Source organism: Pseudophryne corroboree, chromosome 3, assembly GCF_028390025.1.
Source record: "Pseudophryne corroboree isolate aPseCor3 chromosome 3, aPseCor3.hap2, whole genome shotgun sequence".
In the NCBI taxonomy this organism is placed as follows: domain Eukaryota; kingdom Metazoa; phylum Chordata; class Amphibia; order Anura; family Myobatrachidae; genus Pseudophryne; species Pseudophryne corroboree.
In genome coordinates this window covers 565185994-565203389 of record NC_086446.1, presented here as the reverse complement: position 1 = coordinate 565203389, position 17396 = coordinate 565185994, and the positions used below count along the sequence as shown (strand labels likewise).

General features: G+C 47.0%; 1 protein-coding gene and 1 long non-coding RNA gene across 2 annotated transcripts in view; one reads left to right on the top strand and one right to left on the bottom strand.

Annotated features, from left to right (window-relative positions):
* The window catches only part of CARD14 (caspase recruitment domain family member 14), a 230857-nt gene extending 218376 nt beyond the window's left edge, over positions 1–12481 (bottom strand). Inside the window, exon 1 of the mRNA XM_063961289.1 lies at positions 12211–12481. Coding sequence (XP_063817359.1) covers positions 12211–12421 — 211 coding nt within the window. The 5' untranslated portion in view covers positions 12422–12481. The remainder of the gene's footprint in view (positions 1–12210) is intronic.
* The window catches only part of LOC135056311 (uncharacterized), a 119115-nt gene extending 102374 nt beyond the window's left edge, over positions 1–16741 (top strand). Inside the window, exon 2 of the long non-coding RNA XR_010243947.1 lies at positions 16566–16741. This is a non-coding gene — a long non-coding RNA (uncharacterized LOC135056311). The remainder of the gene's footprint in view (positions 1–16565) is intronic.
* Positions 16742–17396: the final 655 nt, after the last annotated feature.

The window sequence follows — 17396 nt, the reverse complement described above, 5'->3', positions numbered from 1 at the left end:
TGGATGGAGCCCTTAATTCGCTTAACAAGGATTCACGGGTGGTCAATCTGTTGAAATCAGAGCACTACATTTTGGCCACCATGCTCGATCCTAGATTTAAAGCCTACCTTGGATCTCTCTTTCCGGCAGACACAAGTCTGCTGGGGTTCAAAGACCTGCTGGTGAGAAAATTGTCAAGTCAAGCGGAACGCGACCTGTCAACATCTCCTCCTTCACATTCTCCCGCAACTGGGGGTGCGAGGAAAAGGCTCAGAACTCCGAGCCCACCCGCTGGCGGTGATGCAGGGCAGTCTGGAGCGACTGCTGATGCTGACATCTGGTCCGGACTGAAGGACCTGACAACGATTACGGACATGGCGTCTACTGTCACTGCATATGATTCTCTCACCATTGAAAGAATGGTGGAGGATTATATGAGTGACCGCATCCAAGTAGGCACGTCACACAGTCCGTACTTATACTGGCAGGAAAAAGAGGCAATTTGGAGGCCCTTGCACAAACTGGCTTTATTCTACCTAAGTTGCCCTCCCACAAGTGTGTACTCCGAAAGAGTGTTTAGTGCCGCCGCTCACCTTGTCAGCAATCGGCGTACGAGGTTACATCCAGAAAATGTGGAGAAGATGATGTTCATTAAAATGAATTATAATCAATTCCTCCGTGGAGACATTGACCAGCAGCAATTGCCTCCACAAAGTACACAGGGAGCTGAGATGGTGGATTCCAGTGGGGACGAATTGATAATCTGTGAGGAGGGGGATGTACACGGTGATATATCGGAGGATGATGATGAGGTGGACATCTTGCCTCTGTAGAGCCAGTTTGTGCAAGGAGAGATTAATTGCTTCTTTTTTGGTGGGGGTCCAAACCAACCCGTCATTCCAGTCACAGTCGTGTGGCAGACCCTGTCACTGAAATGATGGGTTGGTTAAAGTGTGCATGTCCTGTTTATACAACATAAGGGTAGGTGGGAGGGCCCAAGGACAATTCCATCTTGCACCTCTTTCTTATTTAATTTTTCTTTGCGTCATGTGCTGTTTGGGGGGTATTTTTTGGAAGGGCCATCCTGCGTGACACTGCAGTGCCACTCCTAGATGGGCCCGGTGTTTGTGTCGGCCACTAGGGTCGCTTATCTTACTCACACAGCTACCTCATTGCGCCTCTTTTTTTCTTTGCGTCATGTGCTGTTTGGGGAGGGTTTTTTGGAAGGGCCATCGTGCGTGACACTGCAGTGCCACTCCTAGATGGGCCCGGTGTTTGTGTCGACCACTAGGGTCGCTTATCTTACTCACACAGCTACCTCATTGCGCCTCTTTTTTTCTTTGTGTCATGTGCTGTTTGGGGAGGGTTTTTTGGAAGGGACATCCTGCGTGACACTGCAGTGCCACTCCTAGATGGGCCCGGTGTTTGTGTCGGCCACTAGGGTCGCTTATCTTACTCACACAGCTACCTCATTGCGCCTCTTTTTTTCTTTGCGTCATGTGCTGTTTGGGGAGGGTTTTTTGGAAGGGACATCCTGCGTGACACTGCAGTGCCACTCCTAGATGGGCCAGGTGTTTGTGTCGGCCACTAGGGTCGCTTATCTTACTCACACAGCTACCTCATTGCGCCTCTTTTTTTCTTTGCGTCATGTGCTGTTTGGGGAGGGTTTTTTGGAAGGGACATCCTGCGTGACACTGCAGTGCCACTCCTAGATGGGCCCGGTGTTTGTGTCGGCCACTAGGGTCGCTTATCTTACTCACACAGCTACCTCATTGCGCCTCTTTTTTTCTTTGCGTCATGTGCTGTTTGGGGAGGGTTTTTTGGAAGGGACATCCTGCGTGACACTGCAGTGCCACTCCTAGATGGGCCCGGTGTTTGTGTCGGCCACTAGGGTCGCTTATCTTACTCACACAGCTACCTCATTGCGCCTCTTTTTTTCTTTGCGTCATGTGCTGTTTGGGGAGGGTTTTTTGGAAGGGACATCCTGCGTGACACTGCAGTGCCACTCCTAGATGGGCCCGGTGTTTGTGTCCGCCACTAGGGTCGCTTATCTTACTCACACAGCTACCTCATTGCGCCTCTTTTTTTCTTTGCGTCATGTGCTGTTTGGGGAGGGTTTTTTGGAAGGGACATCCTGCGTGACACTGCAGTGCCACTCCTAGATGGGCCAGGTGTTTGTGTCGGCCACTAGGGTCGCTTATCTTACTCACACAGCTACCTCATTGCGCCTCTTTTTTTCTTTGCGTCATGTGCTGTTTGGGGAGGGTTTTTTGGAAGGGACATCCTGCGTGACACTGCAGTGCCACTCCTAGATGGGCCCGGTGTTTGTGTCGGCCACTACGGTTGCTTATCTTACTCACACAGCTACCTCATTGCGCCTCTTTTTTTCTTTGCGTCATGTGCTGTTTGTGGAGGGTTTTTTGGAAGGGACATCCTGCGTGACACTGCAGTGCCACTCCTAGATGGGCCCGGTGTTTGTGTCGGCCACTAGGGTCGCTTATCTTACTCACACAGCTACCTCATTGCGCCTCTTTTTTTCTTTGCGTCATGTGCTGTTTGGGGAGGGTTTTTTGGAAGGGACATCCTGCGTGACACTGCAGTGCCACTCCTAGATGGGCCCGGTGTTTGTGTCGGCCACTAGGGTCGCTTATCTTACTCACACAGCTACCTCATTGCGCCTCTTTTTTTCTTTGCATCATGTGCTGTTTGGGGAGGGTTTTTTGGAAGGGACATCCTGCGTGACACTGCAGTGCCACTCCTAGATGGGCCCGGTGTTTGTGTCGGCCACTAGGGTCGCTTATCTTACTCACACAGCTACCTCATTGCGCCTCTTTTTTTCTTTGCGTCATGTGCTGTTTGGGGAGGGTTTTTTGGAAGGGACATCCTGCGTGACACTGCAGTGCCACTCCTAGATGGGCCAGGTGTTTGTGTCGGCCACTAGGGTCGCTTATCTTACTCACACAGCTACCTCATTGCGCCTCTTTTTTTCTTTGCGTCATGTGCTGTTTGGGGAGGGTTTTTTGGAAGGGCCATCCTGCGTGACACTGCAGTGCCACTCCTAGATGGGCCAGGTGTTTGTGTCGGCCACTAGGGTCGCTTATCTTACTCACACAGCTACCTCATTGCGCCTCTTTTTTTCTTTGCGTCATGTGCTGTTTGGGGAGGGTTTTTTGGAAGGGCCATCCTGCGTGACACTGCAGTGCCACTCCTAGATGGGCCAGGTGTTTGTGTCGGCCACTAGGGTCGCTTAGCTTAGTCATCCAGCGACCTCGGTGCAAATTTTTGGACTAAAAATAATATTGTGAGGTGTGAGGTATTCAGAATAGACTGAAAATGAGTGAAAATTATGGTTTTTGAGGTTAATAATACTTTGGGATCAAAATGACCCCCAAATTCTATGATTTAAGCTGTTTTTTAGTGGTTTTTGAAAAAAACACCCGAATCCAAAACACACCCGAATCCGACAAAAAAAATTCGGCGAGGTTTTGCCAAAACGCGGTCGAACCCAAAACACGGCCGCGGAACCGAACCCAAAACCAAAACACAAAACCCGAAAAATTTCAAGTGCACATCTCTAGTATATTGATCTTTTCTTTTCAGGTATCCGTGGATTCTACATGGAGAAGAGGACCGATGTCGGCGTGTGAACATAGGTAAGTATGTGTGTGTCGACGTATGAATAAAAGTTTTACTGTCATGGTGTGTGTGTCCTGTTTTTATTTGGGTATTTTTTTCCAGTAGTACTACAGGTACCAGCGGGCCCGTTTTTCTCCTGCATGCTGGTACTTGTGGTTCTCCAAGTACCAGCTTGTGGGGGAGGCTTGCTGGGACTTGTAGTACTACTGGAAAAAACAATATTCAGACATTTTACTCCAGGCTATCAGCCTCCCATCCGCAGCCCATTGGATGGGGGGACAGCCTCGGGCTTCACCCCTGGCCCTTGGGTGGCTGGGGGGGGACCCCTTGATTGAAGGGGTCCCCACTTCCCCAGGGTACCCCGGCCAGGGGTGACTAGTTGGATATTTAATGCCACGGCCGCAGGGCACTGTATAAAAGTGACCCCCGGCTGTGGCATTATCTGTCCAGCTAGTGGAGCCCGATGCTGGTGTGAAAAATACGGGGGACCCCTACTCGTTTTGTCCCCCGTATTTTTTGCACCAGCACCAGGCGCAGAGCCCGGTGCTGGTTTTAAAAATACGGGGGATCCCCTGTCAATTTCCCCCCCGCATTTTTAGAACCAGGACCAGCTCGAAGAGCCCGAGGCTGGTTATGCTTTGGAGGGGGGACCCCACGCCATTTTTCCCCGTTTTTTTAAATCGCAGCAAAATCCGTCAAATCGGCCGTTTTTCGCCCGCGGGAATGTCGAATCCGTTTTTCATTGAATATGGTGAATTCCGGCAGCCACCTGCCGGAATTCACCTGTCGAATTGTGTCGAATTAAAAAACGGCGATAATTTGCCGCGATTCGCCGTGAATTGCATATACCCCTAAGTCTTTTCATTTTTCTAGCGAGAGGCTGAGTGCTTCCATCCTCATGTGAAGCTGAACCACTAGCCATGAACATAGGCCAGGGCCTCAGCCGTTCCTTGCCACTCCGTGTGGTAAATGGCATATTGGCAAGTTTACGCTTCTCCTCCGACGATTTTATTTTAGATTTTTGGGTCCTTTTTTTACTGATATTTTGTGTTTTGGATTTTACATGCTCTGTACTATGACATTGGGCATCGGCCTTGGCAGATGACGTTGATGGAATTTCATCGTCTCGGCCATGACTAGTGGCAGCAGCTTCAGCACGAGGTGGAAGTGGATCTTGATCTTTCCCTATTTTTGGAACCTCAACATTTTTGTTCTCCATATTTTAATAGGCACAACTAAAAGGCACCTCAGGTAAACAATGGAGATGGATGGATACTAGTATACTTATGGATGACGAGTGACTGATGACACAGAGGTAGCTACAGCCGTGGACTACCGTACTGCGTCTGCTAGTATAGAGATGATAATGATATAAAAAATATATATATATATCACTACTGCAGGTATATATAATATAATGACGGACCTGCTGGACACTGTCAGCAGACTCCTAAACTACTAGTATGAAGAAGATAGAAAAAAAAACCCCACCACAGGTAGATATACAATTATGGACGAGCACTGACGACACAGAGGTAGCCACAGCCGTGGACTACCGTACTGCGTCTGCTAATATAGAGATGATAAAGATGATAGAGATGAACAAAAAAAATATAACACTACTGCAGGTAAATATTTATATAATATAATGAATGACGGACCTGCTGGACACTGTCAGCAGAATGCGTTTATAGAATAAAAAAAAAAAACACCACAGGAGTGTTTAACTTTTTCAGGCAGACAATATACTGGTGGTCACTGGTCAGTCACACTGGCAGCAAAAGTGTGCACTGTACTCCTGCTATAACTGCACCCCAGTCTCCCCCACAATTCAGCTGTGTGAGCAGTGAGCACTCAGCACAGTCAGATATACATATAGATGATATTATCATGCATCACACTGAGGCTGAGCACAGATATGGTATGTGACTGTGTATCGTTTTTTTTCAGGCAGAGAACGGATTATATTAAATAATAAATAAAACTGGTGGTGGTCAGTCACTAGTAACTATCAGCAAAACTCTGCACTCTGAGTACTCCTAATGCTCCCCAAAATTACTAAGTAATCAACTCAAGTGTCTCTATCTATTCTAACGGAGAGGACGCCAGCCACGTCCTCTCCCTATCAATCTCAATGCACGTGTGAAAATGGCGGCGACGCGCGGCTCCTTATATAGAATCCGAGTCTCGCAATAGAATACGAGCCTCGCGAGAATCCGACAGCGGGATGATGACGTTCGGGCGCGCTCGGGTTAGCCGAGCAAGGCGGGAAGATCCGAGTCTGCCTCGGACCCGTGTAAAAAGGCTGAAGTTCGGGGGGGTTCGGATTCCGAGGAACCGAACCCGCTCATCTCTAGTTTATACTGCTGCACCTGTGTATAATGCCCACATGAAACCTTTGGCTCATATATTGTGTGTAAATTTGGCTCTGATGCTAGCCAATACCTCCTGAGCCATTTAGCTCACTGCACATACCTGGTAAAATGACAGTTAAAAGCTGATTGTTTGCTATGGGCATCTTCTTCAGTTTTTCTCTCTCTCAAGGTTTGATACAGCTCCCCTTAAGAGTGATGACTAAGAGTGATGACTGCTACAATCACAAGCGAATGGATTGGGGGCTGGGTGTGGCTGCTTGGGTACGAACAACTCTAATGCAGGCAAAGATCTGCATTATTTTCTGTGCATACAACGCAACCACAGTTATACATAGCTTGGAAAATACACGCGTGCAACTCGCATACAATCTCAGAGAAGCTCCATGAACTATGACATACATGGGTACAGCAGCTGAAAGGGAATGCTGGTCCTTTTAGTTCCATTTTTGATGCCTTTTAGTTTAATTTAGTGTTCAGTTCTACTTACATATGGCTCAATCTAGGGACAGTTGTTATATGTGCTTTTAACCAATTCACAGCTGTATACTGAGGGATTTCTCTGTTTTTATTTTCCAGATAATCCGTCTCTTCTGCGGATGCTTTGCTTTCCTATTTGCGAATCATTGCTCAGTTCTTGGGTTTTATTATTTCATGCAATGAATACATCCCTCATTCGCATGTTATAAACAGTTATTTTTAATCATTAATCAAACATTTCTAAGATTTACATTTTTCACTTATGCTCACGAGACTAACCACTATTTTACAACTCTAAGAAATCCAAATATATTGGTACATACTGTATAAACATAATCAGGTTCAGGTAGTTTGACTGACAGACAACTAGGGGATTTGTCACATTCACATATGTTGTTATGAAAGAGAGCGGTCAGACATAAAGAAGTTAAATTATGCAGATTATCCATATATTGGCTCCAAAAGTGCCTGTTCTAATATCTAAAAAATGTGTGTATGGATGTGCAGAGCCGGCACGAGCCATTTTGGGTGACAGGGAAAGCGTTAGAACAGAGGGAAAAGCGACTGGGCAGAATAGAGGTGACAGGAGAAAGGGGTGACAGGGACATGACAGTGGGGGCAGGACCAGGACAGAGGTGATAGGTCAAGAAAGAGATGACAGGGACAGGACAGTAATGGCAGAGCAAAAGGCAAGGCAGAACAGAGGTGACAGGGACAGAACAGAAGTGACAGGGCCAGGGCTAGAACAGAGGTGTCAGGACCAGCCAGGACAGATGGAGCAAGGTCAGGACATAACAGAGAGGACAGGAGAGAGGAGTGACAGGAACAGGACAGAGGTGACAAGGCAAGGTCAGAGAGGATAGGGACAGGACAAAAGGGACAGGCGAGAGGCGTGATAGCGCTAGGACAGGAATTCCCGTAGCCGCATCCCCGATGCGCATGGGTGCTGCCATGTTGTATTCGCCAGGAGGCTGCCTAGTGGGTGGACTGGAGGTGCTGGCTGGCTGGATGTGAGGACAGCCAGCAGCAGCCGTAGATATGATTCTGGACAGGAAACTCTGGAAACACATAAAGGACGGCTGAAGGTCACATCCCATCCTTACCCCCCTCCTACCCAGAAGTAAACTGGCAGGCCCAGAACCTGACCGGTGCACTATGGTAACAAATTAAAAACAGGTGCAATGGGGTTGCTTTCTGCTCAAATGCCCTATTTGTATGTGTGTGTGTGTGGTGTGTGTGTGTGTGTGTGTGTGTGTGTGTGTATATATATATATCTCCTATATAATAGCCCAGATCTGTGACTTTGTGCTTCATTTGCTAACGCTGGGCAGAGTCACAGCACTGGGCGGAGTTAGTCAAATGAGTCACAGATCTGGGCAAATCTATAGGAGACTAGGAGCAGAAGCAGATGGTATGGGCATGTCACAGGCAGGGGTGCATACCTCCCAGCTTTCTTCAGGCAGAAGGAGGGACACACGCACGGTGAAAAGAGGGCATGACCAATGGAAATGGGCGTGGCTTTGCGGAAGCACCCACGATTGTGAGCCACGCCCCATTTTCGTCAGTGAGGGGGCATGCCCAGCACTCTGGGAGCATGCCCCCAGGGGTGGATTATGAGTCCGGGGGGCCCAGGGCACTTGAGACAGGGGGGCCTATCTCATTACTGTGCCTGCTGTGGGTTTGGGGGCGTGGCCTAATAGCGGATTACGTGGCCATGCCCCCTTATGCAAATTCCGGGAATTTTTTGTTTATTTAAATGGGATTTTGGCCCCTCAGCTAGGGGTAAATCCAGAGGGGGTGGTCGCTCCCCCCTACACACCCGCACAGGCAGAACAAAGCAGGGAGGCTGCTGCCTCCCTGCAACACCACAGACCTGCCAACACGCAGCAGCGTGTGCTGACCCCCCCCCCCCCCTTAATCCGTACCCCCTCTCCCTCTGTCTCCACTAAATAGCCTATTCACCTCTGCTCTGCTAAGCAGACCAGCGAGTACAGGAGCTTCCCAACTGCCCCCCCACCACCACCGCAGGACACTGCGGGCCGCTGGTGGGACAGCAGGACAGACCCCCAAAAATGGGACTGTCCCACGAAAATCGGGACAGTTGGGAGGTATGGGGGTGTGTGAGGGGGTATGCCATACAGACAGACGGGCACCGGCTCACTGTGTGCATGACCACCCACATCAGCATACTCAGCAGGGGCTCTCTGGCACGGAGGAGCGTCACTTTCTGGCACACTCCACGCTTCTTAGCTGCAGTTTTGTGGGGCACCTGCCGCTGTACAGGTTCCATACTGCCTCTGTTATCTCCAGCCCCGGCAACCCCACCGCTAGCTGCTGTGCTGCCACCCGCAGTGAGGTGCACCCAGCTCCTTCACACACTTTAGCCGGCTGGTAGCGCTGCAGAAGTCCGCGCTGCTTGCAGGCTCCGACCCCCTCCTCCCTCCAGCCGCAGCGTCTCCTGGGGGCTAACCAGTCACTCCCAGTCTCCCCTTACCACAGTGCCCGGCAGCCGCGCAAGGTCCGTGGTATGTGACTGAGGAGTGGGGGGGGGGGGGGGATGCGGATGGGCAGAGGAAGCAGGACTCCAGCCTGAGAGAGTCAGCCATGCCAAGTCTCCACCAGCAGCAGATCCCAACAGGCTGGAGTGGAACAGCAGCAGCCAGCAGCAGTGACTCCGGTAAGACACATCTGTCTGTCACCACTGTTCTGTCCCTAATACCAATCTCTCCCGTGCCCTGTGTTCTGTCATGTCCCTGTCACCCCTGGCCTTGCCCTGTCACCCTTATCCTGGCCCTGTCACCCTTATCCTGGCCCTGTTACCCTTATCCTGGCCCTGTTACCCCTATCCTGGCCCTGTCACCCCTGGCCTTGCCCTGTCACCCCTGGCCTTGCCCTGTCACCCTTATCCTGGCCCTGTCACCCCTATTCTGGCCCTGCTACCCCTATCCTGGCCCTGTCACCCCTGTGGTTGCCCTGTCCACCCTATCCTGGCCCTGTCACCTCTGTCCTGGTCCTGCCGCCCCTACCCTGGCCCTGTCACCCCTATCCTGTCCCTGTCATTTCTGTCCTGGCCCCGTCGCCCCTGTCCTGGCCCACCCCTCCACCCGCAGCATCTACAGACACCCTCCCCCATCCGCAGTCCCCCCCCCCGCACCCGCTACATTCTGTACATCGTGCCCTGCAGGTGCTGTTCACGCTGTCGCAAGGGGCTGCGCCTCCTTTACCATCGCACGCCCTTTCATTGTGCAATATTTAACCACTAACAAAGGAATGCAGGTAATACTCCATATAATACAAATATTGAACCCCAGATAGGCATGTAAGGGTTAAGGGGGTGTAGCCCCTTGCGACGGTGTGAAGAGCGCCCGTAGGGCGCGATGAAGCACCTAGTGTGTGTATATATATATATATATACATCTCTCTCTCTCTCTCTCTATATATATATATATATATATATATATATATATATAAACATACATACACATATATATGCAGCATGCCAAAACTACACTGTGGACATTGCCACTTTTGAATAAATTTATTAAAATGGCTTAAGTTTTTGATAATGGCTTGGTCCGCCCCTGCACTTTGAATTAAGATGCTACTTTGCTATGTGGGAGCAGAAGAAGTTGGCTCAGCCTCAGTCTGTGGTAGCGCAGTGTCCGGAGTCTGACTGACTCCTCAAAGGACCATGGGAGGAGGAGCTGCTGCCGAGCATGCGCAGTAACCCTCCTAGCGTAGCGGCGGTCATATTTGTTAGGGGAGGAGCGGCTGGAACACCCAGACTGCCCCGTGGAAGCGCTAGTGCCATCCGCATTGCAGCCCGTACACTCTGCACCTGCTCCGGTGCTACAGTAGGCGGCTCTGCTCTGATATGCAAGAGCAGAGCTGCCGGCACCGCAGATCAGTGGGTGCCGCACGGACCACCAATGGTATCCAAGCCTGCCCCTAGACGAAGGCAGATCCCTAGGCAATTGCCTATTCTGCCTATGCTGGGGCTGGCTCTGTGGATGTGTATATGTGTGTGTGCATTGTTCCATTCATGGGAAGGACCATGTGAAAACCAAGATGATGTTCACTACTGCATGAAGGGATATAGAGGCATATTTATCACAATCCGCATTTCTAATGCCACCTGGAGATGCCGTTATCCTATCATGTTCAAGCTCTATAATGCTGGAGCTTTGTAAATATAATAGCTTCACAGCCCCAATAGAAACCTTTGGGGGCAGCGGCTGCTATCAGAAATGAAGAAACTGCCGCAGATATCTTCAATATCTGCTGTGATCCCTCCAAAGTACATTCGGGGGCAAAGCTCTTAATTCACATTAGACCACACAGTAGTGCCCTTTCTATACATTATGCCACACAGTAGGGCACCTTATACACATAATGCCACACATTAGTAATGCATTTATACACATAATGCCCCCTACACATATGACACATTATTAATGTCCTTATAAACATAATGCGCCTTACATACTGTATTATGCCAACCTTTATTAATGCCCTCATACACATCATGGGGGTAATTCCAAGTTGATCGCAGCAGGATTTTTTTTAGCAGTTGGGCAAAACCATGTGCACTGCAGGGGAGGCAGATATAACATGTGCAGAAAGAGTTAGATTTGGGTGGGTTATTTTATTTCTGTGCAGGGTAAATACTGGCTGCATTATTTTTACACTGCAAATTAGATTGCAGATTGAACACACCACACCCAAATCTAACTCTCTCTGCACATGTTAAATCTGCCTCCCCTGCAGTGCACATGGTTTTGCCCAACTGCTAACACAAGTCCTGCTGCGATCAACTTGGAATTACCCCCAATGTCCCTTACACATATGTCGCACATTATTAAAGCCCTTATACACATAATGACACACATAATGTCCCTTTCACATTTGCCACACATTATTAATGCATTTATACACATGACACACATAATGCCCCTTACAGATATGCCAAACACTACTGCACAACCAACTCATCTGCACACAGCATTCACATGGGCGCTAACACTGTGACCTCTGTCTCTGTTTGGATACAGATGTGTCCACATACATCTTGCCTCAATACGCCATGTAGCAGGAGATGCTCTGCTAACGCTGGATGCCTTTTTTGATGAAAATGCATCTTATTTGCATTACTATGTGGCTGGGATGCACAAGCAGCTTCTGCTCATTAAAATGATATGAGGCATGCCTATATTTTGTGTGCGACTGTGGTTGTATCTGCATACAGTTATTTTCAGGAATACACTGTAACCTACTGTAGCATTTCGTATGCAGATACAGCCGCAGTCACACACAGAATATAGGCATGCCGCATATCATTTTAATCAGCAGAAGCTGCTTGTGCCCCTAGGCATATGAAATACCCTAGATATTTGCCTAGATTGCCTATGCCAAGGAGGATCGTCTCTGTTCGGAGGATCAATAATATATGCAGTTATCCCCTGAATATGGCTGTTTTCAGGGAATATGCCCCAAATATAATTTGATAAATAGGACCAAAGAGACAGCTGTTTTTACCATCAATCAGCCAAACTCAACATGATTTCCCCTAATGTAAGCATATTGTACTGAATTGACAAGCAGCATATATGTATTTCAATGGATTTTCAGTGTAAAATGATTTCATTAAATTCATATAGACTGTGGAGATAAATAGAATTGCAATGAATATGTGCATTGAAATGTACTGTTTGTATTCAGCCCTCTACCAAATATAAAGACTCACCCAGTCTCATGGCCCTGGTAGAAAACTTGGCACAATGCAGAATCTCCTCTTCATCCATTGAGTCCAACACTTTGGTTTGGCGCAAGTATGGGGTGAGCCGCTCTGGGGACAAACGCTGTACAATTTTACATCTGTGTCTTTCAATCATTTCCCATAGCTCCTCTTCCTCCAAATCCACCAGCTCTGGGTCAGCTTGCCAGTTGGCTGACATAATTCTGGATGATATTCCAAATGAATAAAAGAGTAGGAACAGAGTTTTATGTTATGCTTGTCAAATCGTTCTGAAAATATAAGGAAGTGAAAAACAGAGTGTGAGTAAAATGAAATCACTTTGTCAGTGTCTCAGTTTCAAGGCTCAGTCAGTGCTCTGCAATCTTGTTTACTTCCTTGTTAGTAAAACCTAATGAACTGACATACTATTATAATGATTCATGCTTTTATCACTAAAATTAAACTTAAGAAACATTATTCAACCTTACAGTACCTCACAGATTAAATCCTCATGTCTGTATCACGCAAGCTGGCGAAATGAGCATCACATCTAGGAAATAAAGTAAACGCAAAATAACCATATGAGAAGGTGTTTCAGCAGAAATACCTATTCCCTAGATCTACAGTGAGCTATGTCATTAGCTGCATATTTGGAATTTCACCTCCAGGACATTGTAATTTTGTAGCATGAAATACTCAGTGCATGAATTCAGATAGTAGTATTTGTTTGTATTTGCAATGTGTATGATCCACGGGCTGGCTCCCCATTTACGATGAGCGATCCAATGCACGAATCAGTGGGCTCCGGTGATTAGACAGGGTGCTGTCAAAATTCAACATGTTAAAAATGCCCTATTTGACGATTCCGATAATTGTTGTGTTAGAATGGGCAAATTGAGAATTTGCAACATGCAGAATTTTGCAGATCATCAGCTCCAGGCATGGGGAGAATGGTAATTTCCCTGATATTCTACTGATGTATGGGCCCCTTAAGTGTGTTTGTGTGGGTAGGTGGTGGGAGATGGAGCGGGGTTGGGGGGTGGGGTGGGGGGGGGGCGGCAGAGGAAAATTTGTGTAGTTTGGACCCCTCTGCACCCAATATATGCCTGTGATTATTATTTATGTTTTCTAAGAAGAAAAAAATCTACACGAAGTAGAATATTTAGTTTGGGTAGAGTTAAAAGTTAAATCACAGAACAATAAAGCAGGCCATAGAAATTACATTATGTGTAATTACAGTATGTTACTTACATTTGAAAAAGCAGTATATGGCTATAAAAGCCACAGGGGCAAAGTTACAAACCCTTGGAGGGTGGTAAAGAGTAAAAGTTTCCCAAAGAAACAAATCAGTTCCATTGTCATTTCAAAGACAATTGGTTGGTTGCTATAGACAACTTTCCCACTTTGGGGGTCATTCCGAGTTGATCGCTCGCTAGCAGTTTTTAGCAGCCGTGCAAACGCATAGTCGCTGCCCACCGGGGAGTGTATTTTCGCTTTGCGGGAGTGCGAACGCCTGTGCAGCAGAGCGCCTGCAAACACATTTTGTGCAAAACAAGACCAGCCCTGTAGTTACTTATCCTGTGAGATGATTGCTGCGACGAGTGACACGGTAATGACGTCAGATACCCACCCAGCAAATCCCGGCCATGCCTGCGTTTTTCCAAGCACTCCCAGAAAACGGTCAGTTGACACCCACAAACTCCCACTTCATGTCAACCTCCTTGCGTTCGGCTGAGCGATTGGAATCGTCGCTAGAACCAGTGCAAAACCACAAAGGACTTTGTACCCGTACGATGCAAGTGCACATTGTGGTGCATATGCATGCGCAGATTAGCCATTTTTTTCACTGATCGCTACGCAGCGAACGGCGGCTAGCGATCAACTCAGAATGACCCCCTTTATCACTCTACAAGTCTTTACGGATCTCCCCATCAGACCTTTCTCAGAAATTAAGGGGTTTATAATAAAAAACAGACTGTTGGTAGTACTGTCTGAATCATTGGGCTTCCTCAAGTTCTCTATCACTCCACTAAAAACACAGATTTAATAGGGTTCACTACGGCTGGCCGGCGGTCGGGCTCCCGGCGACCAGCATCCCGGCGCCGGGAGCCCGACCGCCGGCTTACCGACAGCTTGGCGAGCGCAAATGAGCCCCTTGCGGGCTCGCTGCGCTCGCCACGCTACGGGCACGGTGGCGCGCTACGCGCGCCACACTATTTTATTCTCCCTCTATGGGGGTCGTGGACCCCCACGAGGGAAAATAAGTGTCGGTATGCCGGCTGTCGGGCTCCCGGCGCCGGTATACTGAGCGCCGGGAGCCCGACCGCCGGCAAACAGAAGACCACCCATTTAATACTATGCACACACAATAGTGGCTGTCTAGTGCAGCACCCATTCACTGCAGATTATGGAACGTACTAACAACCTTCCAACTGCAGCTCAGTGCTGTCCCAATTGGGATGGTGAGACAACCTCAAATCAGGGACTAAGGGCCTAATTCAGATCTGATCCCAAAAGCAAAATCTTTCTCTAATAGGCAAAACTATGTGCACTGCAGGTGGGGCAGATATAACATGTGCAGAGAGAGTTAGATTTGGGTGGGTTATATTGTTTCTGTGCAGGGTATATACTGGCTCCTTTATTTTTACACTGCAATTTAGATTTCAGTTTGAACACACCCCACCCAAATCTAACTCTCTCTGCACATGTTATATCTGCCCCACCTGCACGGCACATGGTTTTGCCCATTAGAGAAAAAGTTTGTTATTGTGATCAGGTCTGAATTAGGCCCTAAATCCAGATAGTTGGGAGGTACTATTAAAGGAGAGAAGTGAACTCTGGCGCACTCGGTACAGTCAGCCTAATCAATTCTCTTAATACCTGCCCAACCAGGTATTGTGACAAAAGGGAGTATGAAATGGAAGAGGAATGATCAAAGGCGACAATGAAATAACAATATACAATGATATAGGGAAATGAATAAATAAATGTCAAACATAAAATGGTTGTTACGATACTTTAAATGTTCCAGAGAGAGTTCTCAGATCCTCAGATAATGCTCCAAATGTCCACAAGGAATATGTAAGAAAATGAAATAAAAAAGTCCAAGTCCAAGTCTCAGCTTGTACCAACGACGTTCCGACCTAATAGGCGAAAAAACGTCGTTGGTACAAGCTGAGATTGGACTTTTTTAGACCTTGATGCAAGTTGACATCATCTGTCTTACTGATAAGGTACGCAAGGGTCATATATACACAGTGGGCATTCCGGATTCCCCACGTGTATTGGAGTTTTCCATCTTCTCCATATGCCCTGGCAGATACCCTGCAGTGATAGATTTGACTATCTTGTATTTCATTTTATTTTGTAAATTTTAACCAATTAAAAAGTAATTTTTTTTTCTTCAATTAACTGAATCGACTGCTTATTTAAAGATACCTTTATATGCAGAAAGAGCACCCCTGACATGTGAGTGGGGTACGCAGTACCTATACGAATAATTGTGAAACTTTTACATAAAGATACCTTTATATGTAATCCCTCTACTCTTATCTATGTGAGTTTCGGTACGCTGGATTTTGTATTCGGAGTGGTGGTGAGATCCTATCCTTTTCTTCTATCAAGTTTACCCTCACATCAGGCTTCCTATTCTGGACACCATTAAAACATTTGTTTAAACATCACTACACATTGGACTTTTTTTATTTAATTTTCTTACATATTCCTTGTGGACATTTGGAGCATTATCTGAGGATCTGAGAACTCTTTCTGGAACATTTAAAGTATCGTAACAACCATTTTATGTTTGACATTTATTTATTTATTTATTCATTTCTCTATATCATTGTATATTGTTATTTCATTGTCGCCTTTGATCATTCCTCTTCCAGTTGGGAGGTACTGTATGTGATTATATTTTGTGTTGTGCATCAAATTATATATGTTTGTTTAGTTATTCTATAATCATTTTGTTTCAACGTTATTAATTATTTAATTATACATAGTACAGATAGTTAATTTATGACACATTAATTAATTTGTAAATTACTATATTATTACTGTATTATTTGTTAGCCGTTGCCTTTGTATCTAGTGCATTATTTGACTGATCACATTTCACAATTAATAGCATATTTATTTGCTACCTCGATACATACTGTAATTTCAGTGCTTAAACCAAAACGTATAGGGCTCATATGTCTATAATGTATTGGCCCAATTCCCCCATTCTACTGATGCCGAGTAGGGGACTTGGTGAAATCCAACACATTGAAAATTCTTGATTTGCTGATTCCGACCAAAAAATGACCAGGGTCATTGAGTTAGGAATTTTAACATGCTGCTTTTTTTTGTTTCCCTGACAGAACGCTGATCATCGATGGACACTGATTGGATCAACAGAACAGGGAAACTGGGCCATAGATGCCAGGGACGTGCAGTCAGGGGAGGCAGGGCCTCCCCTGTCATCAACGATTAAAATAATACAAAGAAGATACTTATGACACATATTCTGTGTCATAAGTATCTCCTTTAGCCTTTATATTATTGTAATAATTTTTACCTTTAAAAAACAGTTTGAAATGCGCTTTGGAGGTACCGCTGTCAGTGTGAAAGGGCTGAAAGCGAGGGGTAGGGCCAAACAATGGGCAGTGAAAGCCCATTAAAAAGAGCAGCAGAAGCGACACTTACTAGAAGTGCCTCTTTGAAAGGGGTGTGCTTTCAGCCCATATGAAAGCATGCCCCTGTCACTAAGACTGATGTGATGGGCAGATTTGTGTGTGTGTGTGTGTGGGGGGGGGGGGGGGGTTGAGCATCAAGGCATGCAACACTTCTGTCGCCTAGGATTTTTTTTAAATTATTTTTTCTCTAACGTCCTAGTGGATGCTGGGAACTCCGAAAGGACCATGGGGAACAGCGGCTCAGCAGGAGACTGGGCATAACTAAAAGAAAGCTTTTAGACTACCTGGTGTGCACTGGCTCCTCCCACTATGACCCTCCTCCAAGCCTCAGTTAGATTTCTGTGCCCGGCCGAGCTGGATGCACACTAGGGGCTCTCCTGAGCTCCTAGAAAGAAAGTTTATTTTAGGTTTTTTATTTTACAGTGAGACCTGCTGGCAACAGGCTCACTGCATCGAGGGACTAAGGGGAGAAGAAGCGAACCTACCTGCTTGCAGCTAGCTTGGGCTTCTTAGGCT